Genomic DNA, 26250 nt, shown 5'->3' with positions numbered 1-26250 from the left:
ATGAGCCACTGGAGTAAAGTCCCCAGTTTCAAGGGCAAATCTCTGTCCCAGGAGGACAGAGACTTCTCCAACACAATGCAGCCTTTTCTTTCACATGTCTTTCAGAGCTGGTTAAAGTCCTATGGGTACCTGCTTCCCTATGATGCCCGGACATCGGCGCTGCACTCAGGGAAGGCCTTGCAGTCAGCAGTCTCTACTATGCAGCAGTTTTACGGGATTCCGGTCACCGGTGTGTTGGATCAGACAACCATTGAGTAAGATATGCACAGGACACTGTCTCTTTGAACCTTCTGGACTTTCATTTTGATTCACATTTGACATGGCCTTGTATGCACACCATCTTCATCCTTCTTTTCTGCGTTTTCCCCCTGCATCCCCTGGGAGGGAGACCCCAAGGTGTCCTTTTTGATCTGAGCTGGGGGGTATATTGGGAGGGGAATCCTAGCCCTGCCATAAACTTGCTGTGTGACCTTGGGCAAGTCTCTCAACCCTTCTGGGCCTCAGCTTCCTCATCAGTAAAATGAGAGATTGGGTTATGGATGATCTCGTAAGTCATCTCTGGCTCTAACAATTTATGGTTCTAAGAGTTCCCCTCTGGAGTTCCCCAAGATGTACGTACTTCACTGGATACAGAGAACTCTGGAATGACAATGAGTTGTTAGCAACGCTTGTTCCCCTTTTGCCATTTATCAGTCACTTACTGAGCTCCTGCATGGGCCAGGCACTGCACTTGGTCATATAATTCCTGCCCTCTGGATCCTTAGTGTTTCATAAAAACCACAGTCATTTGCCTCCACCAGTGTGTAACTCAGAAGAAGACACTGAGTTTCAGGGAGATACTTGGGTGATAATAACAAACAAGTGAAACCACGAGAATGACTGAGTGTAAAGAGGAGGGAGAGAAGAGAGCTGGGGGTGGCACCGCATAGGGTAGAGGAGACCAGGCCCTGTGGTCTCATGGCAGTGAAGAGTCCACAGGGTCAGCTGCTGCCAAGGGTCAAAAAGGATAATGGCTGAAAAGGGTCAATGACCTTAGTACAAGGAGGTCTTCATTACTTCCCCAGATGGTGAAGACCAAGTCACATTGCAGCAGGGAGAAGCGGAAGTAAGGAGTAGGGAGGGCAAGGTGTATTAGCTAGTGTTCTCTAGAGAAACAGAATCAGCAGGAGATATCTATAAATATAAGATTTATAAAAGTGTCTCATGCAACTATGGGGATGTGACATTCCAAGATCCGTAGGGCAGGCCACGAGCTGGGTGCTACAATGAAGGTCCTCAACGAACTCTCAGGAGAGGCTGGCTGGCTGAAGCGGAAAGAGTGATAGTCTCTTCTGAATCCTCCTTAAAAGCCTTCTGGTGACTAGATTAAGCGTCACTCATTGCAGAAGACACGCCCCTTAGCTGATTACAAATGCCATCAGCTGTGGATGCAGCCAGTGTGGTCATGATTTAAGTCCATGAAATGTCCTCACAGCAACAGACAGGCCAGCGCTTGCCTGACCAGACAACCAGGCACCGCCACCTGGGCAAGTTGGCATGTGAACCTGACCCCCGCACAAGGGTAGAGCAGACCTCCAAGAAGGGTGACAGTAAAGGGAAATAGGAAAAAAAAAAGCAGTAGCTAAAGAGGGATGGAGGTTTTTTAAAGAGATGGGAGAGAGTTGAGCAAGTTTAAATGTGTTTAAGAACTAGCCATTTAAAAGAAGGCTGTGAAGACATGGAAAAGAGCCGGACTGAATCTCTGAAGGAGGTGGTAAGGGATGGGAGCCCGAGCTCAGGTAGAAGGAGACAGCAGGGTGGGTGGGGTGGCAGAAAAGTTTGTGGGTGGAGGAGCAGGAAGTTGAGTTTGTGGTGGTGGACGTGCTCGTGGCTGAGTCACGCCTTGAGAAAGTCATCTCTCCTGACCTCAGCTTGTTCCTCAAGAGGGAGGGCTGAATTACGTGGCTCTCAGCTTCTAGGATCTTTTAGTCTAAGCTTCTGGGATTTAAGTATTTGGTGAGTCTGGGGTTTCATGATCCTGATATTGCATCCAAACATTTTATATGCCTGAGTTTGTCTGATTCCACGATTCTGAAGTTCTGAGGTCACGCATTTGGCTGACCCAGTGCTGTTGCGAGTCCATTGAGCCCAGGTGAGCTGATGAAGGAGAGCCCGGCCGCCTTAGAAAGTGGAGGCTATTTTGAGGGCGGTGTGTGGGCCCCGTGGCCGTGTGTCCTGGGGCAGGGCACTGCTGTCTCTGCTGAGGCACCACCTGGCCCTGGGGTTCTGTTCCAGGACTCCCCAGGCCTGTTGGACGGGGTCCAGAGAGTGACAGGTGGATGGCCAAAGGTGGAGGCAGAGGGAATGATCCAAGGGGAGAGGCTGGCTTCCCTGCTCGCAGTTCTGCCCCCACCTCTTTGTGACAAGGCCGGGGAGCACATTCTGGAGGCTCAGAGAGGAAGAAGACGCTCAGACTCAATCCAAGACCTGAGTGGGGAGGGCGTTCGGTGTGGAATTTAGAAATCTTAGTTTCAGCCCCAGCCCTGTAACCTTGGCAATTGCTGCCTTTCCCTGGGTCTGCTTCTCCAGAGGCCCCGCCAGGCCTAATTTAACCTTGGTATAACAGAGGGGGCCCTCAGTTCTTTCCCCAGGGACTGCTAGTCAAAGGAAGCTGTACTAGCAATTCTAAAGTACCCTATTTGAGTGTCTGCTTTGGGAAATGTAGTGCATTATTCATTCATTCATTCATTCAACAAGCATAGGTCCCTTTGTGCTAAGCACTGAAAGTTAAAATAGAAGACCCACACAAAGGAAATCAGAAAGAAAGATAGATGATAAAGACTGAGATGGTATAATCTAGGAATGGCTAGAGTTACAATAGTGACTAAATGCATAAATTTAAAAATGTTTTTGCATGAGGAAGAACAAAGAATGTCAATACTGCAGGGTGTTGAAAATAGATGGTAATTAATATTTTAAAATTTTAACTTATGAGTGAGACTAAAGCAAAAAATGTTTATTTGGTACTAAATTTCTATTTTGACTAGTGCAGTTCTTAATATAACTTATGTGGACAGCTTAACTGAACACCATAAGTACATGGAACCTTGGGTAGGGCATGAGATTTTGTAGGTTTGTCCAGAGGGATGCCCCAATAAACCCCAGAGTGATTTGAACAGTGAATAAAAAAGTATTTGCAAAGTCCCTTTGGGGAAATGGTGAGAAAGGGGAAAAATTCAACTTCCCCCAGTGGAAAATTCTTGATATTCTCACAAGCAGTGGGGACAACCAAAACAATAGGCTGAGCCCCCAATCTTGGGATTTGTTCATATGAAACTTAACCCCACAAAGGATAGGCTAAGCCTACTTAAAATTAGGCCTAAGGGTCACACCCAAGAGAACCTCTTTTGTTGCTCAGATCTGGCCTCTCTCTCAGCCAACACAACAAGCAAATTCACCACCCTCCTCCTCTCTACTTGGGACATGACTCCCAGGGGTGCGGACCTTCCTGGCAGCGTGGGACAGAAATCCTAGAATGAGCCGGGACTCAGCACCAAGGGATTTAGAAAACCTTCTTGACCAAAAGGGGGAAGAGTGAAATGAGACAAAATAAAGTGTCAATGGCTGAGAGATTCCAAACAGAGTCAAGAGGTTATCCCGGAGGTTATTCTTACACATTAAATAGATATCACCTTTTTAGTTAAGGTGTAATGGAGAGAATGGAGGAAACTGCCTGAAAATGTAGAGCTGGATTCCAGTAGCCATGTTTCTTGAAGATGATTGTGTAATGATATAGTTTTCACAATGTGACTGTGTGATTGTGAAAACTTTGTGTGTGATGCTCCTTTTATCTACCTTGTCAACAGATGAGTAAAACATATGGATTAAAAATAAATAAATAATAGGGGGAACAAATGTTAAAATAAATTTAGTAGATTGAAATGCTAGTGATCAATGAAAGGGAGGGGTATGGTAGGTATGAAATTTTTTCTGTTTTCTTTTTATTTCTTTTTCTGAATTGATGCAAATGTTCTAAGAAATGATCATGATGATGAATATGTGATAAAAAAAAAAAGAAGCCCCAGCCACTGTTTGTTACATTGTATTACTAGTTCTTTTATTCATACAACTAAGTTCCAGACCCGCCTCAACGTTTCCTATATTTTGCAAATTACTCACTTATTTATCTTTTCCCATCTGGAAAACGGGGATAATACTTTCTGATTACCTCACAGGGTTTTTTTGAGAACTAAATTTAAAAAAATAAAAAAAAGAATGTAAGCACTCAGAAAATTATAAATCTTTATGCCAATGAATGGCAAAAGCAAAATGTCTTCTGTTATTGGCTACGAGGATAGGATACCCTCTAGGCAATGTGGAGTATAAAAAATAAATAGGGCGGGCCGCGGTGGCTCAGCGGGCAAAGTGCTTGCCTGCTATGCCGGAGGACCTCGGTTCGATTCCCGGCCCCAGCCCATGTAACAAAAACGGAAAAACAAAATACAATAAAGCAAGAAAAGATGTTTCCCTTTCTTCCTTCCTTCCTTCCTTCTATCCTTCCTTCCTTCTCTCTGTCTTTCCTTTAAAAAAAAAAAAAAATAAATAAATAAATAAGTAAGTCAGGTCTGGTCGCTGCCCTCGCGGGCTTTTAATATTTGGTCAAACTGATCTCTGTCTTCTTTTCTCTATATAGCCAGTGGCAGCTGCATTTTAACAATTTAATGAGGCCAGACTGTTTTCAGGCCAGCCGTCCCAACTAGAGGTTAGCGAGTGGATTATTAGGCACAGACGCAGGGATGGCCTGGGCGCCCCCCTGCCCCCCCCCCCCGTGATCTCCCAAACCTCCCACACCGGCTCCTTCTGTTAATCCTCCACCTAGTCCTGGACCCACCATTCCCTGTCGTAACTTCACCTGATAACTAACACCCATCAGGATTTGCTCAGTTCCAGGTACTGGGCTGTCTTCTGGGGACCAAAGATGAATAAGGCATAGTTCTTGTCCTCAAAGAATTTACCATTTATTAGAGGCCCCAGACTAATAGATTTAAAATCACAATGACATGTAAAGGGCGCGGTGGGGAGTTTCATTCCAAGTCCTCCAGCGGTTTGGCCGCTTCCTAAACACCTGTAGTGAAAGGGAATTTGCTGTCTCCCAAGCTCTCCTGTTCTACTGTTGTGTGGTTCTGATTCATTCATTTGATGACCAAATAGTCATCAAACACTTCCCCTGGCAGGCGCCAGTCAACACTGCAGACACAGGCAAGCTCCTCTCCTCGTAGAACTGAGAATCTAATGGGAGAGGCAAGGAATAAATAAAAAAGCAAATAGATATTATCATGTCAGGTAACGATAAATCCTGTGAAGAAAACTTAAGCAGGATGAGGAGATAGCCATGGGATATCGTGGGGAAGCTTTTTTTAGGCCAGGTTGACAGGGAGGTCCTCCCTGAAGGGGTGACGGTTGAGCAGAGACCTTAAGGAATAGCCACTGTCGATTTGCAAACAAATGCAAAGACCCTGAGGTGGGAATAAGCTTTGCATGTTCAGGGAGCATGCAAGACGGTGGCTGTGGCCAGAAGCCTGTCGTGGGAGAGATGAGGATGTTATTCTAGGAGTTTCGGGAAGTTACTGGAGAGTGATGTGATGTAATGACATATCCAGAGTGTTTTCAAATATATTCTCTTTGGAGACCCACTACAGTCTTACACAGGGGGACAGGCGGGAACTAGGTAAGTCCCACATCACAGACAGGAAGCTGAGGCTCACCGTGACTCGGTGGTGTGAGATTGGCAGTGGAGCTGGAACTGTCAAACCCTGCTCTTCTGAGCCCCTTCTACATATTTCTTCCTATTTGATTGTAAATGAATGAATGAGTCCATCAATCAGTCAATCATGTTCCTGTAGGAGACTCCATCAGAGCTGGGGTCCCAAAGTCCAGGGTGAGGATGCATGTCATCAGGCAGGCTGGGAGTAGGACTGGGCAGTGCCTAACTATAGTGTTCAGTGACGGCAGTGTGTGTGTGTGTGTGTGTGTGTGTGTGTCCTCTCTCTGCCCAGGTGGATGAAGAAACCCCGCTGCGGTGTCCCTGATCACCCCCACTTGAGCCGCAGGCGGAGACACAAGCGCTACGCCCTGACTGGCCAGAAGTGGAGGCAAAAACACATCACTTACAGGTGCTTTGACTTCCTCCCTCCTCCTTCCCTCTTTGTTTCCCCCAGCCTGAGTTTCGGAGGGTGGGTCTGGGGGTCAGGGCCACGGCCAGGCACGTGGGCTTCAGGAGCACGTGCTGAGAACCTGGGACTTTGTCCTCCTTGTAGCTTCCAGAGGATGTTGGGACTCCAACTTCAGGTTTATTTGGTCCTTTGGGGGCTGATTAGTTGTGTTCTGTTTAGATGCTTATAGTTTTTAGTTACAGTAAGTGGAGGAGCGATGGTCCAGTAACTTTCAGCTGTGATAAAGAACGTGGCTGAACTCATCGTCTCCTTATCACTGCTTGCCAAACCCCACTTCCTCTGACCTGGATCCCCCTCCCACCTACAATCAGCCTGATGGGCTTCACCTGAGGTTCCCAACCCACTGCTCCGGTTGTTTCTCAAGAACAGAGAGCTGAACCGCCTCAGTGTCACTCCTTGCCTGAGGAAACCAGGATACGTCTCCAAGTCAGACCAGGGACCAAGAGCAGGATGATAGAGCCATCATTCTGGAGCAGTCAGATGTCAGAATTCAGGCTGCGCTGGGGCAGGGGCCAGGCGCAGGGCAGGCCGAGGGCGGCTGTGGTCGGCACCTCCCAAGGCTCTAGTTACATCGCATGTGGATTCCTGAGTTCAGAGGGCAGGATCTAAGACAGAGATTCTTAGAGTTGAACTAAGGCCTCTCCTGCTGGCAAGATAGGAAGGGTCTTTTCAGAAATCTGACAAGAGAAGGAACTTAAGAAGAATATGGTTAGAAGTTGGACAGACCCCGAGGGCCTCCTGAAGAAGTGGAAGGGATCAAGAGAAAGACGGAGTGGATTCTAACCCAACTCTGAACATAACTTATAGTATCCAACCCCTGCTGGCCTCAGTTTCCCTACCTATGGAATGGGTAGGATAGCCCTTGCCCTACTTGGTCATTGGCAGAGCACCAAGAAATAGTGATGTTCCTTTGTTGAGAACCATGCATTGTCTAATCTATAATTGATTCATTTAGACCCCGCCTTGTACCAGCTGTTAGGTAGACAAGCAGTAGATGTCAAAGATTTTTAAAGGAATTTTTCACTTAAACTCTTCTCCGCTGTTTGAATAGTTTTATAATTTTTATACATGTATGCGTTTATACACTGGGAGAAAAATTATTTAAAAAATGCTATCTACGAACTTATTTGTTTTCTGTGAAATCTAGTGGAATCCTTAATACAACCTAAACTCCGTCAGCAATCAGATATAAAACACTGATGATAGCAAAGCTTCTCTGGATGAGGCAGGGGTGGGAACCCAGAGCTTTGCCTATTCAGCCTTTTCTTCAGCCCCTGGGGCCCCTCAAAAGAATTCTAGGGCTCAAAATTTGAAGCTCCCTGGGGCCTATAGTCTTTGATGGCCTTTTGCTCTGCTAGTCTCTGCCTCATCTGCCCCTCCCTAATAACCCTCCCGTCTCCCACCAGCATTCACAACTACACCCCAAAGGTGGGTGAGCTGGACACAAGGAAAGCTATTCGCCAGGCTTTCGACGTGTGGCAGAAGGTGACCCCGCTGACCTTTGAAGAGGTGCCATATCATGAGATCAAAAGTGACCGGAAGGAGGCAGATATCATGATCTTCTTTGCTTCTGGTTTCCATGGCGACAGCTCCCCATTTGATGGGGAAGGGGGATTCCTGGCCCATGCCTACTTCCCTGGCCCAGGGATTGGGGGAGATACGCACTTTGACTCGGACGAGCCGTGGACATTAGGAAACGCCAACCATGATGGTAAGACCATGAGGTGACAGGGGACGGGTCCTGGGTTGCTCAGTTCTCAGAGCAAGAAGCTCTGGGAAGGGCTTGGAGGATACCATAGACGAGATTTCTGCTTTCTACGGCCCCCTAATTTCTAGCATCTTTGAATGACATGCCCTTCACCGTTACTATTCAGTTACTATTTATGGAGCAAGAGCAAACGGTGTGCAATCCCAGAAACAATACCCTTCAGGTTGCAAAAGAGCTTCCTCATCAATATTTATTCGCATGGCACTTGAGGCAAGTGCACATTATTCTGCCCATTTACATGATGAGGAGTTTGGGCTCAGAAAGGCTTGGACTTATCCCAAATGACACAGATTATAGGTGGCAGAGTTGGGGCTCAAACCCTACTTCAGCTACCTGCCTATACGACTAAAGGTGACTCACTCACCCTCTCTTTCCTCATCTGTAAACTGGAGGGCTGGATTAGGGAGCTCCGAGGTCCCTTCCAACTCTAACGGAACACGTGATGCAAAGCCCAGGGGAATCCAGGCATTAAAGATATGAAGTCCAGAGTTGAGTGGGGGAGGAAGATGTGTACATAATTAGCCCTGTCACAAGGCTATAGCCTTGTGTACAGAAAGCTATAGCAGGGGTACCAGGACAATGCAGTGGGAATGTGGAGGAGGGAGGGACAGAGGATTCTGGATGTTAGATTATAAAAGATAACTGTAAGTACTTCAGAGTGCTTTCCACACATGATCCCCATTTTTATAGATAGGTCAACCGAGGTACAGACAAACATCACATAACCCACTGTAGGTCCCATCGCTGGCGAATGGTTGGAGAAGGCTTTGGACACGGATATTTTGACACTAAAGCCCATATTCTCACCCATCATGCTGAACTTCATGGTTTTCAGATCACAGGGTACACCAGAATCACCTGGAAACCTTTTTAAAGAATGCAGATTCCAGGCTGCAGACCCCTAACCTCTTGCCATTCTGATTTTCCCGGTCTGGTATATATCCTGGGAATCTGCACTAGGCCTACTGAATTTCCCAGGTGTTTCTGATGCACATATTTCATCACCTTGAAAAATGAATGCTGTTTTACTCTCTGAGTTTCCCTAACTTGCCTGATGCTAAGAGTCAAACTGGAGTTGTTATAAATATGGATTCCCAGGCCCTTTCCCTGAAGCATCTGACTCCTGTGCTCAGGCGAGTTTGGGAAACAGTGGGCATTCTTTTTCCCAGACCTTGGCAAGGCTTCACATAGAGGGCAGATCCTTGAAGGTCCATTTCCTCAGAAGCCGTGTTTGGTGTCTGAAGAGGTGGATTGCCTCCTTGAGAACACTGCCTATCCGTGCACAGAGCAGGGATTGGCAACTCTTGGCTCATCTGGCAATGATTGGTTCAGGAGATGTTTGGCCAACGCACAGCCCAGGCAAAGTTAGGAAACAGTGAAATTTCCCTCGCCCCCTCCTCCTTCTTTTTGCTCTCTTTCCTATCACCCTCCATTTTCTTAGCCCTGGTACCTCTCCCTTTATGTCCTGGATGTGTTTCCTGGCTTTATGAGTACCTGTTCGTTATCTAATTCTTATTCTTGGATGGTTGTCAACAAATGGTTGCCTGTGCTAACTGATAAGGTGTGAGGAGAAGAGAGCAAACATTTTGGAGCCCTTGTGGTGTGCCAGGCACTGCTAGCTGATAAGATTGAAGTTATACTCCTGAAAAAGATAAGTGAAAGTTGGCAGGGTTGTTGTCCAGAGGAAACACTGGGCAGACACTCCTACACTTCTGCCCTCCCTTCTTCCCAGCTCGGGTAGTTTGCACTTCCTACACCAGCTGGGCCGCTGCTGGAGAGTTAAAAATTGGGCCCAGCCTGAAAACCCCAAGAGCTTCAGGCAGTGTGTGTAGGAAGGATTTGGTACCTATGGATGGGCCCCGCCCCAGGACTCCTCCCATCTGCCCCACCCCACCTGTGATGAAAGACTGCCAACTCTGATAGAAATTCCAAGGTGGCTCACGTCTTCTTGACAAGAGACAGGACTCTTCTCTGCTTTGGAAAGCTGAGCATGAACTATCCAGATGCAGCTCACAGCCACAGCAGTAGAGAACTGGACTTCAGTGGATGGCCCTAGGGTGAGGTTTTCGTTTCCTGGCTGCTAAAACTAATACCATGAAGTGGGTTGGCTTAAAAACAGAAATGTGCCGGCTCACGGATTTGAGGCTAGGAGAAGTCCAAAATCAAGGCACAGTCAAGGCGGTGCTTTCTCCCAGAAGACTGGCATTCGGGGGCTGGCCGCTGCGGATCCTTGGTCCTTGACTTTCCGTCCCATCGCAGTACACATGGCAGCCTCTCCTGGCCTCTCTGAGTTGCATTAACTTCCACCTTCACCCCCTGGCTTCCTCAGTGTCTGGATTTCATTCTGCTTACAGAGCATGCCTGTAATAGGAGTAAGACCCACCCTAACTCAGTTGAGCCCCATCTTCCTTAGCCGAAGTGACCTCCTCAAAAGTTCTTATAGGCAACAGGTTCACACCCACAGGAATGGATTAAGTGTAAGAACTTGTTTTTCTGGGATACGTAGCTCCAAACCACCACAGATGGGTTTTGGAGAGAAAGGAACCAGGATTTACTGAGCACCTGTCTATTTTCTAGTTTAATTCCCACATAAATTCCGCATGGGAGTGAGCAGAGTCTAGTGGGGACTTTTGGTTTGTTGACTTCCTGCTTTTTAAAAACTTTTATTATGGAAAATTTCAAACTCACAAAAGTAGGGGGAAGGAGAATATGAACCCCCAGGTATCCATTGCCCTGCGTCAGCAAAAATCATCATTCCGTCACTCCTATTTCTTCTCCTAGCAGTCCACCCTCCCCACCCCACTTTCATTTTCTGGCTGATATAGTTTGAAGAAAATCCCAGGCATAATGTCATTTTGCCTGTAAATACTTTAGCATTTACCTTTAATAGGTAAAGACTTATTTTTAGCATAACCACAAAATCATCATCAAACCCAACAACATTAACGATAGTTTCTTAATAAAATCGAATACCCAGTCTGTGTTCATTTTCCCAAATTATCTCAAAAATGTCTCTTACAGTTGTTTACTAGACTCAGAACCCAAATAAGACCCATGCATCTCACCAAGCCCTTTTAATTTAAATCCATTCTCTACCTGCCCCCACCCCTATAACATTTATTTGTTGAAAAAACTGGGTCATTTGTCCTAAATATAGTCATTTGGCTAGTCTTGATTCAGGGTCACTTTTTTTTTTTTTAACTTTTTTTATTAATTAAAAAAATTAACAAGCAAAACATTAAGATATCATTCCATTCTACATATACAATCTCAGGGTCACTTTTAACATGTCTCTCTTTCCTATATTTCTTGAATATTGGTCATGAGATCTATAGGCAGAACTAGATTCAGATTCACTTTTTTGGCAAGAATACTTCCCAGGTGGTGCTAGTGCTTCCACTGCATCACAGCAGGAGGCACCACCGTACAGGGTGTCCCACTTTTAGTGATATTAAGATTGATCATTTGGTTCAGGTGTGTCAACCTGTCCCGCCCAGTATAAAATTCACCTGGGGAACTTAAAAAAAAAAAAAGAAAATCCTAACCCTAACCCAGACCTCCAGAACCAGAATCTCCTGCATCTGTGTGTGTAAAAGGCTCTCCTGGAGAATCACAGGATTATAAAGGTGATTCTGATTCTCCACCTGGCTATAGCGTCTATGGAGACTCACCTACCCCACCTTTAAGCCAGTCCCTGGGGCTACTTCCTTGTCTCTTTCAAATGAATCAACCTGTGATGTCTGCAGATACTGACTAAGCTCTGCCTGGGAGGGAGCCTAGCCCAGGCTGCTCTTGCATGGGGGAAGGTGACACGACAGGAAGAGCAGAGGGCAGACAGCCCTTCCACCACCATCACCTGGTGACTCTTCCTCCATCCCGGGAGGAAGGCCAGGCAGGGGTTCTGATCTCCATTTTCCAAGGCGTTAAGGACTTCTCACAGTTGTGAAGTGACCAAGCCAGATCTGAACCCAGGACTCTGCATTTTTAACAGGTGGTTCTGCCACACGTGTCCAAGAACCACACCTGGAAAAATATTGAATTTTTGGCATTACTCCACCTAGGGTGCTGTCACTTAGCCATGCCAAGCCCAAAGCTTGCCCTCAAGGAGCTCATGGGCCTGGGGCAGATGAGAGGGTGTCCTGTGGCTGTAATGGCAGGTGGAGAGTGGTCAGTGCCATAACGACCGTCCAAACTGCTGGGAGAGGGCAGGGGAGGGAGTACTCACTGCCAACTGGGGAAATCAAGGCAGGCTTCTGGGGAGATGTGGCCTTGAGCTGAACTTTGAAGGAGTGGGGTATGCCAGGTGGAGTGGCAGCACTGACCAAAGAATAGAGGCGAAAGGAAATGTTAGGAAATGAATATCCTTTTTGGGGGGTGGGAGTCAATGAGTTGGGAATCGCCACACCTGGAGGGACCCACGAGGAGGAAAGGAAGCAGAGAAAAGGACTTGCGCCCCTAGAGCCATGGGAATAGTCCCTAGCAGGGGTGCTGGTCTTCCCAAGCAGCTCACCCCACCCTGCTGATGGCTAGTAATAGCCCTGGGCCAGGAACCAGCATGAGCGCTTTTTACACCTCGTCTCATGAATCCTCACCCCCATTCTTAGCATGAAGGTACATTATTAGCTTACACAGGAAGAGATTTAAAATGTCACACTGTGAGGACATGACAGAACTGGAGGTTCAAAATTGGGCAGTCAGGCTCCACTTCCCTGCCGCTCACGCCCTGGGGAGGGGAGACCCTAGCAGCCTCCCTCCAGTTACCCACTGGGGGCTTCTCCGTGGCAGGCCTCTCCATCTCATAACTCTCCTTTCCCCCTTGCAAGCTCCAGGAGTCATGCTCCTCTCCCCTCTCCTTCATACCCTCCTAGAGCAGCTCCCATTATCTGCCCTCGGGGGTTCCTGAGCAGTAGGATGCCAGCTTTTCTTTTCCTTTTGGTCCCTGAAATAAACCCACAGGCCTCTTTCCTTCAAGGCGTCCCTCCTGTTCTGTGCAGGGACTCGGGCACAGAGGTTAATAGAGTGACAGAGCCCTGCTCCTGGCTCCCAGCTGAGACCCCTGTGGCTGGCTCCTGAGCAAGGGTCTGGCCAGGAGACCAAGGCCTTGAACAGCTTGTCCAGGCCCAGGAGCAGAGCCGGGCCAGGACCCTAGGAAGCAGAGCTGCCTTCCGCTGGCTGGAGCAGCCGCCTGCGTTGGGATGGAGCTCCAAGATGATCTCAGCCTTCCCTGCTGCCAAAGGAACCTGGACCTAAGGAAGGAGCTAGGGGTGGCCCAGCATTCTCTTGCCAGCTTGCCCTGCCCCAGCAGAAGGCCAGCCCCAGGCTTTTGGCCAATCTTGCACACCCCCCTCCTTTCCACTGCTCAGACGCAGCTTCACTGAGGACACTGGCCACGTCAGCAGAGCAGCCCGCACGTGCTTCCCCGGTCTGGTTCTTCTCTCCTCCCAAGACCACAGCCAGGAAACCAGAGGCAGTACCTACCCCATCAGACCCTCACATGGCCCTCAGGGCTGGGCTGGGTAGGCAACGTTGACACCGATGCCCCCCCAAGGGGCAGTAGGATTCCTGACCACCTGACAGGCGCCTGACAGCATTCCCTGGCCTTGGCAGTGGCAGGGATGGGATGAGAGATGCTTTAGGGCTGGGAGATAACAGGCAGGGTTCAAGGGACACACAGAGGTCAGGGGTCAAAGTCAGCAGGGGTCTGTGACTGGGCAGCCAGGAGTTGACAATAACCTGCCTAACTCCTGCACTTTACGTTGCTTTCCTAAAGCTTGATATCTCCATACCACCAAATTCAGGTCTTGTTCTCTCCCAGGTCTAATTCCAGAAGCTCAGGGGAATTTAAAGAGGACCTGGCTGCTAAAACCCCACTGGCCTGTGCTTCCTTTCCTGTTAATGGGTCTGTTCCAGTAACTAAGCTTCTTTCTTATATAACAACAGCTACCATTTAGTGCTATCTACTTGAAATATATTATCTTAACTCAATCTTCACACAACCCTGTGCAGTAGATGTGGTTTCCCCATTTTACCATGAGGAAGTTGAGACTCAGAGGGGTGAGCCTACTGGCTAAGTTCAGAGAGAGGTAGCAGACAGAGCTGTCCCTCACAGGAGCCCATGTGACCTCCTCAGTTCAAAATCCACTGTCAGCACCTGGATGTTGTTGTTTCCACCTGCACTTGAATCCCTGCCTTGATCTTGACCTCTGAGATATTGCCAGACTGAGGTCTTGTCCGACTGAAAGCTGCCCCATGAACGGGGCCCTCCTTGTTCCTGGGCCTGCTGTAGCTGCCTGCCAGCCTGCTGCCCCGCAACTCCCCTCCTGGTCCTCCCTCTTGGCTCAGGCCTTTTCACCTCTCACCTGGACCCTACCCGCTTCTGAATCTCTCTGCCTCTCTCCCCTCTAATCCTTCCTCCAACAGCAGCCAGAGTGATTTCATCTTACCATCCACCCCCATTCCTGCTTAAACCCCCCACTGGCCAGGAAGCAAATCCAAATTCTTTGTAGGGCATTACAGAGCCCTGTGAGCCAGGCTGTCTGACCTCATCTCTCTCTGGCCCTCCGCCCCGTGCTTTGTTCCAGAGCCAAGTGGAATAAAACTGCTTGTCCCTGGACATTGTTTATAGCATTCCCTCTGCCAGGAATACCACCCCCACTCTTCCTCTCCTACCCCCTGAATCCGCCTCCTGACTAACTTCTTATCTATCGAGACACAAGCTTCACCTCCCTGAACACCTTTTTCCAAGTTCAAATGCCTCCTCTGTCCTCAGAGTCCCCACTGGCCCCTCACAGACATCTGTTCAAGCACCCAGGACCTCCCGTTGCACTGACTTTGTTTCCTCAACCATATTCTCTACTATTCTGAAAATTTTGGAAGGCAGGGATTGTGTCTGATTTCTCTGTATGTCCCTCTGTAGGGCACAAAGCACTTGCTCAACCTTTGCTGAATTAACGGACGGATGGATGGGTTGATTGAAGCATTAGTGGGTGCGCTGTGTACCCTTACTGCTCTTTCCACAGGGAATGACCTCTTCCTGGTGGCAGTGCATGAGCTGGGCCACGCGCTGGGTCTGGAGCACTCCAACGACCCCAGCGCCATCATGGCGCCCTTCTACCAGTACATGGAGACGCACAACTTCAAGCTGCCCCAGGATGATCTCCAGGGCATCCAGAAGATCTACGGTGCGTGGCAGGGGAGAGCATGTGGGGGGCAGGGGTGGGCCGGGACTGCTGCTATCCGTCTGTGGGCAGCTGCTGCCTTCTTGGTTCCCTGGGCTTGGATTCTGCTTTCTGCATCTACTGTTATCTTGTCTTCTTGGGCCGGCAGTCAGGGGGCCTGGATTCAGGTCCCACCCTCGTCTCTGACTAGTCTCTGACCTCTAGAAACTTCTGATGTCTTTGCTTGGCCAGAGAGGACAAGGCTCCCCTCCTGGCATACTTGGGAAACCTCGAGGACGGCCTGACCTGAGACTGGGATGCACAAAATTAAGTAGAAACCTACCCTCTTCTCTACCCACTTCCCCTTGCACATGCCTCCCTCTCTCCTGTGGTTCCATCCTTCAGTCATTCACCTGATGGAGACAGGGTGCTCTCAAGAGTGTCACACCCGTACCCTAAGAGTGATGGTACAGTATGCAGAGAAGGACCCAGAGCTTTGTTCTTAAAAATAGGAAAAATGGGAGGCTAAGCTGTTAGCTTGACAAGCTATGCAAAGCCCACAGCTCTCTCCCAGTTTTCTGTTCACACCAGTATGGGAAGTTCTTGTTCCTGTCAAATGAGTCACGTGAGATGGAACCAGTTTACTTGAGCAAAGGTATGTCAACAGAGCAGCACAAAAGAATGTGCCCTTCTGAGGCAGGCATGTCCTCCGGGCCACACCCGGAGGAGGTGGCCCCACCCAGAGCTCCGGGGAAGGGGCAGGGTCTCCACCGAAGAGCAGCAGAAGACCAGGTGGGGACTGGGAAACATTTTGAAGGGAGAGTGGACAGGATTTGCTGACAGATCAGGGGGACAGGGCCAAGAATGGCAGCAAAGTCCCTGGGTTCTTCGGTGTCCAGTACAGTAGCCAGTAGCCACATGTAGCTATTGAGATTCAAATTCATATTAACTGAAATTTTAAAAAAATTGAATCTCAGTTCCTGAGTCACACTGAGATCTAGGTGGACATTTCAAGTGTCGATAATGACAGGTAGCTAGAGGCCATTGTTATGGACAGTGCACGTACAGGAGAATATTTCCATCCTCAGAGCATGTTCTGTGTTCTCTGGTTCAGCTCTGCTACAGTGGGTCATTAAAGCCGTGAACTTGGATGAGCTCTCCTAGAGTAATGATTCTTGGCCCTGGCTGCCTGCTGGAACTACCTGGGAATGCCAATAACAAATACTGGTGCCCAGGCCTCAGGCCTCACTCCCAGAGATTCCCTTTTAATTGGTGTGGGCTGCTGCTGAGCATCAGGAGTTTTAGGAACTCCCAAGGTGATCCTAAAATGCAGCCAGAGATGGGAACCACTGACCTAGGGATCCAAATGTAGACAGAGGAGGATCCAGAGCTAAGCTGAGGCCACTCCAACCTTTCAGGTGTAGGGTGGGGGAGGAAAGGAGGCTGATCTGGGACAGTCTATGTGTTGGAAAGAAACCAGAACATGCAGTATCCTGGAAATAGAAAAATGTTTCAAGGAAAGTGTGTCCTGTCATCCTGCGACTCAAAGGTGGGCCTCACACTAGCAATAGCGGCATCACCTAGGAGCTAGAAGACTCTCGAAATTTGAGGCCCGGCTCCTGAACTTCTGAGGTATAACCTGCATTGTAACAAGATTCCCAGCTGGTTCACGTGCACATCAGAGTTTGAGAAGCAACCCTAAGATGTTGCGTCAAGTGGCCCTTAGATTTGGCAAAATGGAAGTCACTGGTAACCTGAACAAGAGCAGTTTCAGTGGGCGATGGGGCAGAAGCGGAACTGAGTGGGGTGAAGAGTGAAAGTGGGGCCAGCGTGCACGAAGAGGAGCGGAGATGTAACAGACCAGTGGGTAGTCTGGAGGAGGATGGAGATGGAGGAACTGCTTGTGTTTTTTCTTAGATGAGCCACTTTGCATGATGCAGGAGAAAGGGAAATGCTGATTATGCCAGGAGGGGAAAGAACTGACAAGTGGGGAGAAGGCAGGAGAGGGTTTGGGTTCTGAGCCTTGTTACAGGAGAGGCAAAAAGAGAAGACAGCAGCTTTGGGAGTGGAAAGATGAAAGAGTCCCCAACAAGTGGCTTCTGCGTTCTCAGAAAAGCACGGGGGCTGAGAAATGGGGAGAGGGTGCAGGAGCTGGAGGGTGACACACTCGTCTCAGGGCTGGGTGGGATGCGGAGAAAGCGATGGCGCTAGGACGCAGCAAATGGCTGGCCCCTTCTCTGAGATGCGGCCCCTCTCTGCAGGACCCCCGGCCGAGCCCCTGGAGCCCACAAGGCCCCTCCCCACGCTTCCGGTCCGCAGGATCCACTCCCCGTCGGAGAGGAAGCACGAGCGGCAGCCCAGGCCCCCGCGGCCACCCCTCGGGGACCGGCCATCCACACCAGGCGCCAAACCTAACATCTGTGATGGCAACTTCAACACGGTGGCCCTCTTCCGGGGCGAGATGTTTGTGTTTAAGGTAGGGCCGGTCCTCTGGTGCCCCCTTCCACTCCTTCGCCCACCGTGGAGCCTGGTAAGGCTCTGGGGTTAGGGCCGCTACGGCCTGCATGGGCGCTGGCCCAGGGGCCAGGGCACGGGGCCTATTTCCAGGCCTGTGGGAAGAACTTGCTGTCCCCAAGAGGGAAGGGGAAAGGTGGAGGAGCCCTGCCATTCCCAGGGTTAACTCTGGGGAAGCGAGGGGGAGGTCAGCTTCTGCTCCGTGACCTCGACCAAATCCCCTCTCCCTTTAGACCTCAGGTTTTCCATCTGAAAACAGGAAGTCGTTCCTCTCATGGGGGGGGGGGGGTTGTGTGAAGATTAAATGAACTAATGGCTGTGAAGATGACAGTCTCCGAGGGAGGGCGTGGTCAGTGGCGACTCCAGATCCTGCCAGGGCCTGGGTTGCACAGAGAAAGCTGGCCTTCTTGTCACCTGCCTGGGCCTGTCGCGTTGGCTGTGGGCTGACTGGGTGGTGAGCCACTTGGTGTTTTGCAGGTTGGGCTCTCCAGGAAGCAGAGACTGAGGTGCTGTCTGGAATGCAGGGCTTTGAGTAGGCAGTTCCTTTGGAACTGTCTGTGGAAGAGAAGGGAGGGAGTCGGGAAGGGGAGCAGGACTGAGCAGAGGGAGAAGTCAAGTAGCTCCACAGTCTCACTGCAGACTTGGCCATCCTGTCAGGACACTAGAAAGGACCCATCAAACTCACCCCTGAAGGGCCCCAAATGGCTGGAACTTTGTAGCCTCTGCCTCATTCAGCCACTGCGAGAGGACGGGTGTGACTGTGGGGAGGCCTCTGACGCTGAGGCCATCCCTGAAGGGGTCTGGGCGGCACCTCCCATCCCCATCACACTGGGAGACGTGAGCAGGGCTAACCTGTGCCTCTTGTGGGCGCCCTGCAAGCCAAGAGCCCCTGTCCTGCCTCTCATAAGTGGCTCTGGGCAAGTGACTTGGACTTTCCGATAACTGTATCTCAGATCTACTTAGCAGAGTTGAGACGGATTAAAAAACTGGATGTGAAAATGCTTTGTAAAAGACCCTTAAACTCTGTTCTAGCCTTTGTATCATCTTTTATAGATCACACTGGAGCTTCTGCACTTGTTTTCTCTTAGACCCTCCCAGCTAAGCTGTTCATAGGCAAGCCCGGGTTCCCATCCCCATTGGCACACGGGGAAGCTGAAGCACTGGCAGGTTCCATGGCTTGCCCACGCTGCTTCCCAGGAGGGCTTTTATATTGAGGTATTCAGCTGTCATTTATCTAGCACATACCCCTGCACTATTCTAGGTCCTTCACCTGCATTGTCATGCAATTAGCCCCGTTTGCAGGTGAGGCTCTTGAAGTACTTTACCCCAGGCCATGCAGCTGTAAGTGGAGGCACTTGCACTCACATGTGGGTCTTGGGGAATTCCAGGCTTGCTGCCCTTACTCCTTGCCCTGCTGGGCGGAGCCTGCGCCAGTGGAGGGCGCTCTGCGCAGGCCCAGTGACTGCCCTGAGCCTCCCCCCAGCCTGAGGCCTGGGCCGGGCTGATGTGACTCTCTGCTGCCCCCACGTGGTCACCGCAGGCCCCGGCTCCTCCACACCGCCCTGCCCGACAGGCCTGTCTGCTTTCTGTCTCAAGATCTCCAGGTCTCTGCTGCCTCGGTTCTGTGACACCCTCTTCAAGTCCCACCCCAGGGGAAGGGAGAGATGGAAGAATCCTGGCTAGGGAGGAAAGTTCTGCCTCTGTCCCTGGTTTTCCTGACCTTGGGGAAGTCATTTGTCCTCTCTGGGCCTCAGGTTATTCACCCAGAAGAAACTCTTGTCCATCTGTTCCTTCATTTGACAAACATTTCTGGAGCCCCAGCTGGGGCTAGGTCTCCTGGGGTCCAAAAATGACCAAAACTCCCGTCACCTGCCTTTGGGGAGCTCAGGTCCAGCAGGGGAGTTGGTCATGGAGTGTGCCGTGTCGGGACCACAGGGGAAGAAATGACTGATTCTTTGGTGGGCCAGGGAAGGTTTCTCCGAGCAGACGCACCAAAACGAACCTGAGGGGGAAATTCTAGGCATCCAGAATTGCTTGTACGAAGGCAGAGAGGCAGATAATCACCTGGCTTGTTTGGGGAATGTTAGGAATCCCCGTGTGGCTGGAGTGTCAGGTGAGAGGGAAGGAGGAAAGCAAGAGGGAAAGCTGGTGAAGCAGTTTGGGGCTAGAAGCTAGAAGGAGAGGGGCCTCGTGTGCCCAGCCAGGGGACTAGGGATGGTCCTGTGGGCAGCCAGAGCCACCAGGAGGTTTGAAGGAAGAGAGTTACATGACATCCTGTCTTCCTCGTGTCAGGGCTTTGGAACCAGATTCCAGGGACAGCTTGTGGGTTGCTGGGCCTGAGCCCCTCCTACCCCCGGCTGAGATCACTGGGTTTGGAGGCAGAGCCTATCCTACCTCTTCCTGCCCCTTAGGACCGCTGGTTCTGGCGCCTGCGCAATAACCGGGTGCAGGAAGGCTACCCCATGCAGATCGAGCAGTTCTGGAAGGGCCTGCCTGCCCGCATAGATGCAGCCTATGAAAGGGCTGATGGAAGATTTGTCTTCTTCAAAGGTAATGTAGCCTGTGCAGGGACCCTGTCCCTTTCGGAACCCTTTTGCCCCATCTGCATACTGGAAGAGGCGGGTGGGAGGCAGACACCCTCCAGGGCCTTTCTAGTCCCAACAGAAACACTGACCACTGACAGGTAAACAAGTGGTGTACAATCTGGGGAAATCAAGTCAGGAGGTGATTATATGTGCCAAGGTTGGTGACAGACAAGCCTGACCTACGTGAAGTAGAAGGCGCTACAGCCACTGAAGACCATCCAGTGCCCCACGCAGGGCTCTTGGTCAGCTCTGCGAGGGGAGAGGGAGGAGGCCACATAGGGCACGGCCAGGGAGAGGGAGCTAACATGCGGCCTTCCCACTCTGTGCCCTGAACTGGGCTAGGTTGTTCCACGTCCGATATCACAACTTGTACCTGGCCCAAGGTGGGTGAGATACACCCATATAGTGAGCAGGGAGGCACACATTCCAGGGGAGGGGCTGCATGGGTGAAGGACGAGGTAGGAGGAATATGTAAGCACCCAACAGGCCCCCAGTGGAGAGCAGCGGGAAGTGGCCTGGGAAGGCAGATGGGGCAATTCCTTGGGGACAATGGTCACCTGGTAAGAATGTAGGCTTGATCCATTAGGCCAATGTTGGGGTTCACTGAGTGTCTCTGAGCAGCAGAGCGCTGTAGGGCAGGTGGTAGTGTGACAGGGCAGAGGCAGGAGGCTATGCTGAGGTGGCTGCCGGAGCTGAGGAGATGGTGCCCCGGAGGTCCAAACCTGGGCAAGAGCAGTGGAGCTAGAGAGGAGGTGGCGGCCACCAGGAGATTCCCAAGGCCTCATAAGAGGCTGAACACTGAAAGAAGGAAAGAGAGGGTCAAAGATAAGACCAGCTGCTTGTTGGGAGCTCCGGGAGGCATAGGCAATGAGGGAGGAAGGCCCCTGGTGAAGATGAGGCACTCCAGGAAGCTGCCTTGGAGATACCTGACAGTCAATGGGAAATCAGGGTAACTGGGTCTGCTGCTCGGGTCTAGTGGGGACAGTGGCTGTGGGGGGTATCATGGTGGCAGGGGGGAGGAAGGATGTGTGTAAAGCCATGAGAGTGACTGAAGTTGCCTGGAGAGGAGAAGGAGCAGGTCACTGAAAAGAAAATGGTGGGGCCTGGTATCCTGGGCAGTGTGAGCAGATTGCCCAGGGTGTGTCTGGCTTCTTGCTTCATCTCACCGAGGGCATTCAGCAGCCCAGGGCCCTGTCTCCTCCTGACACCTGGATCTAGGAATGCCCCCAGGCCAGTAGAAGTTGGGCAACTGGCCCTCACCACAACCTCTGGCATGGGGTAGGTGGAGAAGGCTGATCCTCGTTCCTCTTGGCCACAGGTGACAAATACTGGGTGTTTAAGGAGGTGACGGTGGAGCCTGGGTACCCGCACAGCCTGGGGGAGCTGGGCAGCTGTCTGCCCCGTGAAGGCATCGACACGGCTCTGCGCTGGGAACCCGTGGGCAAGACCTACTTCTTCAAGGGCGAGCGGTACTGGCGCTACAGCGAGGAGCGGCGAGCCACAGACCCTGGCTACCCCAAGCCCATCACCGTGTGGAAGGGCATCCCGCAGGCGCCCCAGGGAGCCTTCATCAGCAAGGAAGGATGTACGTACGTGCCTGGGTGCATGGGGTACCTTGGGGCTCTCTGGACACCCACTGATTTTACATGGGCCTCATCAGGATGCCTCAAACTAGGGTCCACAGGCACACTCTCAGGGTATCTAGGCTTGAGAAACACCCCCTCAATGCAAAGACAACCGCCTCGTATCTACCCGTGTTCACGTGGTGAATTCCCTCGTACCGGCTACCAAGTCACAATTTCTCATTTGTTGGGATGATTCTCAATAGAGAGATGCTTTCATAGGCTAACTTCACGCCGTCAGTGTTTCTCAAGCACCGGTCCTCAGGTGGACTCTTGGGGCTCCTTGAGTTACTAAATATGAAATCAGTGATGGACATGGGTGGTTCAAAGGGCTTGAAGGCAAGATGATGAGAGAAACCTTATTAACCTTTGAGACATTTCCTAAGCTTCTCCTAAGCCTGTCATCACCTGCTCACAGCTTGTCTCCCCACCAGACTAGGAGTTTCTCAGGAGGAGGGGCCAGGTCTTACCGAGTGCAGACAGGGTATCTGTGAATGTTTATGTCCATCTCCACTGATGTGGTTTAGAGCACAGACCCTGGAGCCAGCCTGTTTAGGTTCACATCCCACCCCACTATAAACTATGAGTTTGGGCAAATTACACAAGTTTCCTCAGTTATAAAAATGGGGATTACAATGGTATATACCTTATAGAGCTTTTGTGAAGATTAAATAAGATAAATTAGATAGAGAACCTAGAACAGCGCCTGGCACACCAGCCATGCTATCTAAGTCTTAGTTGCTATTATTATTCTCACTACCTTGTCGGTGTGTTTGGTTTATGTGAACCAAAGGGTTTATTCATTCACTCCCCAAGTAATACTGAGAGCCATGTTGTGTGGTAGGTGCTGGGAATGACGCAGGGAGGGAACATGTGCTGCAGTTCCTAGCTCCCAGTCTAGTGGTAGGAAACAAATAAGGCTCTAAGGGAAAGCAATGCTGTGAGAGAGGCAGGGGGCTGGTTAGAGAGGGCAGTCAGGAAGACATCACTGACCAGAAAGCCAGTGGCCTCAGGGGCATGGCCACTATTTGTTAACTCTCGTGAGTAGCTGAGGCTTTACCCATGAGGTCTCGTTTGGAGGGAGCCTTAGAGATAAGTGACATCAAGGACCATGACCAATCAAAGTCTCCGCCAGGGTGGGGAGCCGGCCAATGAGGAGAGCCTAGGGGAGCGGCTCTGAGGTGGCTAAGGCTGTTGCTGGGAGCCTTGGGGTTGCTGCCCAGGGAGTGGCTGGCAGAGCTCCCAGAGACCCTGCATCTGTGATGCAAAGTCAAAGAAACCCGTGACTCATGCACAGAGGTTACGTCCAGAGTCAGCAGGAGAAATCTTGCCCCCTGCCTCCCTTGGCTCAGACAGGAGCTGGACTGGAGCCCCAGAGCTGTGGATGGTGCTGGCCCAGCCATAAATTGGGGCATGGTCTGCCCCAGGTACCAGCCTGTGGGCACAGGGTGACAAGTGTGACTCCCGGTTGAGACAGGCCTGTCCTGGGAGGCCAGTCCCTGATGATCGTTTTCTAACACAAATTGAATGGTGTCCCAATTCTACTGTGCTGGAAGGTGCTGTGGCTTCCAGCACCTTCCAGATGGGACGGGTGACTCCAGGTCCTGGGTACCCCTCTCCTACACAACCAGAGCACTTGCGGCCCTCTCACACCGGCTTCTAGTCATCTGGCCTCTGGGGCTGGCCCAGAGCAGGTACAGGGAAGTATCTGGGAGTGGTGATGCTGGGCCATGTTTCTGCAGATTACACCTACTTCTACAAGGGCCGGGACTACTGGAAGTTTGACAACCAGAAACTGAGCGTGGAGCCAGGTTATCCACGCAACATCTTACGTGACTGGATGGGATGCAACCAGAAGGAGGTGGAGCGGCGTAAGGAGCGGCGGCTGCCCCAGGACGATGTGGACATCATGGTGACCATCAACGACGTGCCTGGCTCTGTGAACGCCGTGGCCGTGGTCATCCCCTGCATCCTGTCCCTCTGCATCCTGGTGCTGGTCTACACCATCTTCCAGTTCAAGAACAAGGCAGGCCCTCAGCCTGTCACCTACTATAAGCGGCCAGTCCAGGAGTGGGTGTGAGCAGCCCAGGGCACTCTCTGTCCACTCGGTCTGGCCAGATCCTTACCAGGGTCTGAGGGGCAGCTCCGGCCACTGCCCACCTGGGTCAACAGGGCCCAAGGTCAGGGGTCGTGCAGCTGAAGTGGTGGGTGTACTAGCCTAGGCTGAGCGTGGGGCAGGGAGTGACAGGGCTCTGCCCCAGGGTGGGCGTCTGGCATCCAATTGCCAGCCCTCTGTCCTGGACAAATTATTCCCTACCTAAGGGAATAGCCCAGGCCCCATCAGGAGACAGGGACCATACCAGGAGGCACTTCTGAGGTCACTGAGTCCTTGGGCCTGCCCGTGAGGCACCACAGCTCCATTCCTGGCTGGGGCCTACACCTTCTGTGGAAAGCCAGCACCAGCTCTCCCAACCCCACCTGGGAGATGCCACCAGTCCTGGCCCCCTTTTGCCAACACCTGCTGGTCAGATGTCCTCCCACTCCCTCCCACGTCCTCCAAGGCTACAGGACCCCTGCTGCCAATATGGTGGGCCTCAAACCTGGGTTTCCCCTGCTGGCAGATAGCAGATCCCTCAGGAAACCTGCTCCACAGGCCCGGGATCTCCCCTGAGACCCAGGATTTAGGGTCATGCTGCACGCAGGGCAGTGGCCCAGATGAATCTGATGAGGACCCAGCTGTCACATCAAGAATATTTAAACGTCCTGTCACTACTGTTTAAAGTCCCATTCTGCAAAGGCTGCTTGAGGCTTTAGGTGAATTAGAGGTGAATATCTTGGTGATGAGGCCAATGTGTCTGGCTCTCCCCTAGGCGATAAGGACCAAGGTGCTGCTAAGGCTACTCTAGAGCCCAGACACCCCATGAGCTGGGCCCTGCTCATCAGGTTGAAGTGCTGGGCAGGGGCCAACCCCATATCTGGAGGCTGATTTGAGCTTGTGACTGCCCTCCACTCCTGCCATCACCCCTGTCCCTTTCCCCATCAACCCTTTCTCACTCTCTGGCCCCAGCCCTGCTCCAGCTTGTCATTTATAGGCTGGGGGGAGCTTAGCTGGACTAGTTAGGTGAGGCAAGGATGGCTCCAGGGCCCAAGGCAGCCTTCTGAAATTCTCAGCTACCTTGAAGCCAACTCAGTCTCTTAGCCTAGAAGCAGTGTTTATACCATGAGGTTGGTCCTTGCTGACCAGCTCACTGCACCCCTTCTCTTGCACAGCTCTTAGGAAAAGGGCACCCCCAGATGGTAGCAGACCCAAGCCTAAGAGCCTCTTTTTGACCCTTCTTGGGCTCACCCTTCACTGTCTCTGGCAGGAATTTCCAGGGCTCATCTTGCCTCACTCCAACACAGTAGAGGCAGCCCTGCTTGTCACTGAGGCACCCTAGATAAAACCAGTGGGTTCAGCAATGCCTGCTGCTCTCTGTCAAAGCCAGAGGTGGTGACAGGCAGCCCTCAGGGTGCTGGCAGGGTCTCAGATGCTTCCCTTGCCCTCTGAACCTACATGGGCCTTGCCCCGCCCCATGGCCTCTGGCTGTGGGCCCGCTTACCCTGTAGCACAGAGACTCCTGCTGTCTTGGGAGCTGTCTCAAGCAAAATCTTTCTTGTCCCAGAGGAGCTATGTGGGTCCACTGTGTCCCTTGTCATCATTCTTCTGTTTGTTCTCATTTTGGCCAAGGGCGGGCTCCCTGGGGCAGCGGGGAACGACTGCAGAGATATTAGCAATTCATAGGTTTGTACAGTGTTTTATATTTTGCAAAGCACTTTATTAGCTCACATCCATCCATCCCCATGAAATGTGCATAGGCCCTGGGAGGCTGAGGGTGGCTTTCATCATGCCCTTCCCTTGGATACAGTGCAGAGAGGTTCTGTTACTTGCCCAGGCCATCCAGTGAGCTGCCTGGGCCTCGGGTCCTCACCTGTGGACCCCTCTAGGGTCCAAGATGAGATCAGAGGTGTCTCCTCTATCTGTCTCCTTCTACTTCTGCCCACCTCCCCCATTCCCTCTCCACTCCTCAGGTTGGTGCTCTCACTTCTTAAAGGCTCTTGGCCTCCCAGGCTCCTCCCTGTTGGCTCCTGGCACCATATAGGCTAGCTGAGAAAGAGCAGGAGATGGAGGCAGGCAGCCCAGGCTGCAGATGTGAGGGATGCAAGGCCAGGTCCAGGAAGGGCTCAGCCTGGAGGCTTCCAATCTCTGGCTCTCCTGCCTTGTGGTCATCTGTTTGTCCATCACCCCAGGACAGGGCAGACAGAGGGGCAAAGCACATGAGGCCTCAGAGCCCAGCTTCCCCTCAGCCTGGGGGACATCACAGCATTTCAGTGTCAGTCACATTTTAAACTGAT

At 51.3% G+C, this 26250-nt stretch overlaps 1 protein-coding gene across 1 annotated transcript; it reads left to right on the top strand.

Moving 5' to 3' along the window:
* On the top strand, positions 1-26250 carry MMP24 (matrix metallopeptidase 24). Its single transcript, XM_077156758.1, has 8 exons — positions 1-254; positions 6036-6152; positions 7619-7923; positions 15000-15161; positions 17399-17613; positions 20063-20201; positions 21555-21821; positions 23601-26250. Exons 1-8 carry the CDS (start codon positions 1-3, stop codon positions 23936-23938), a joined length of 1797 nt encoding a protein of 598 aa, XP_077012873.1. The 3' UTR covers positions 23939-26250.

The sequence above is a fragment of the Tamandua tetradactyla genome, chromosome 1 (assembly GCF_023851605.1).
Source record: "Tamandua tetradactyla isolate mTamTet1 chromosome 1, mTamTet1.pri, whole genome shotgun sequence".
NCBI classification, from domain to species: Eukaryota; Metazoa; Chordata; class Mammalia; order Pilosa; family Myrmecophagidae; genus Tamandua; species Tamandua tetradactyla.
The sequence above is the reverse complement of the archived record's forward strand: the minus strand, read 5'-3'. Positions and strand labels throughout refer to the sequence as shown.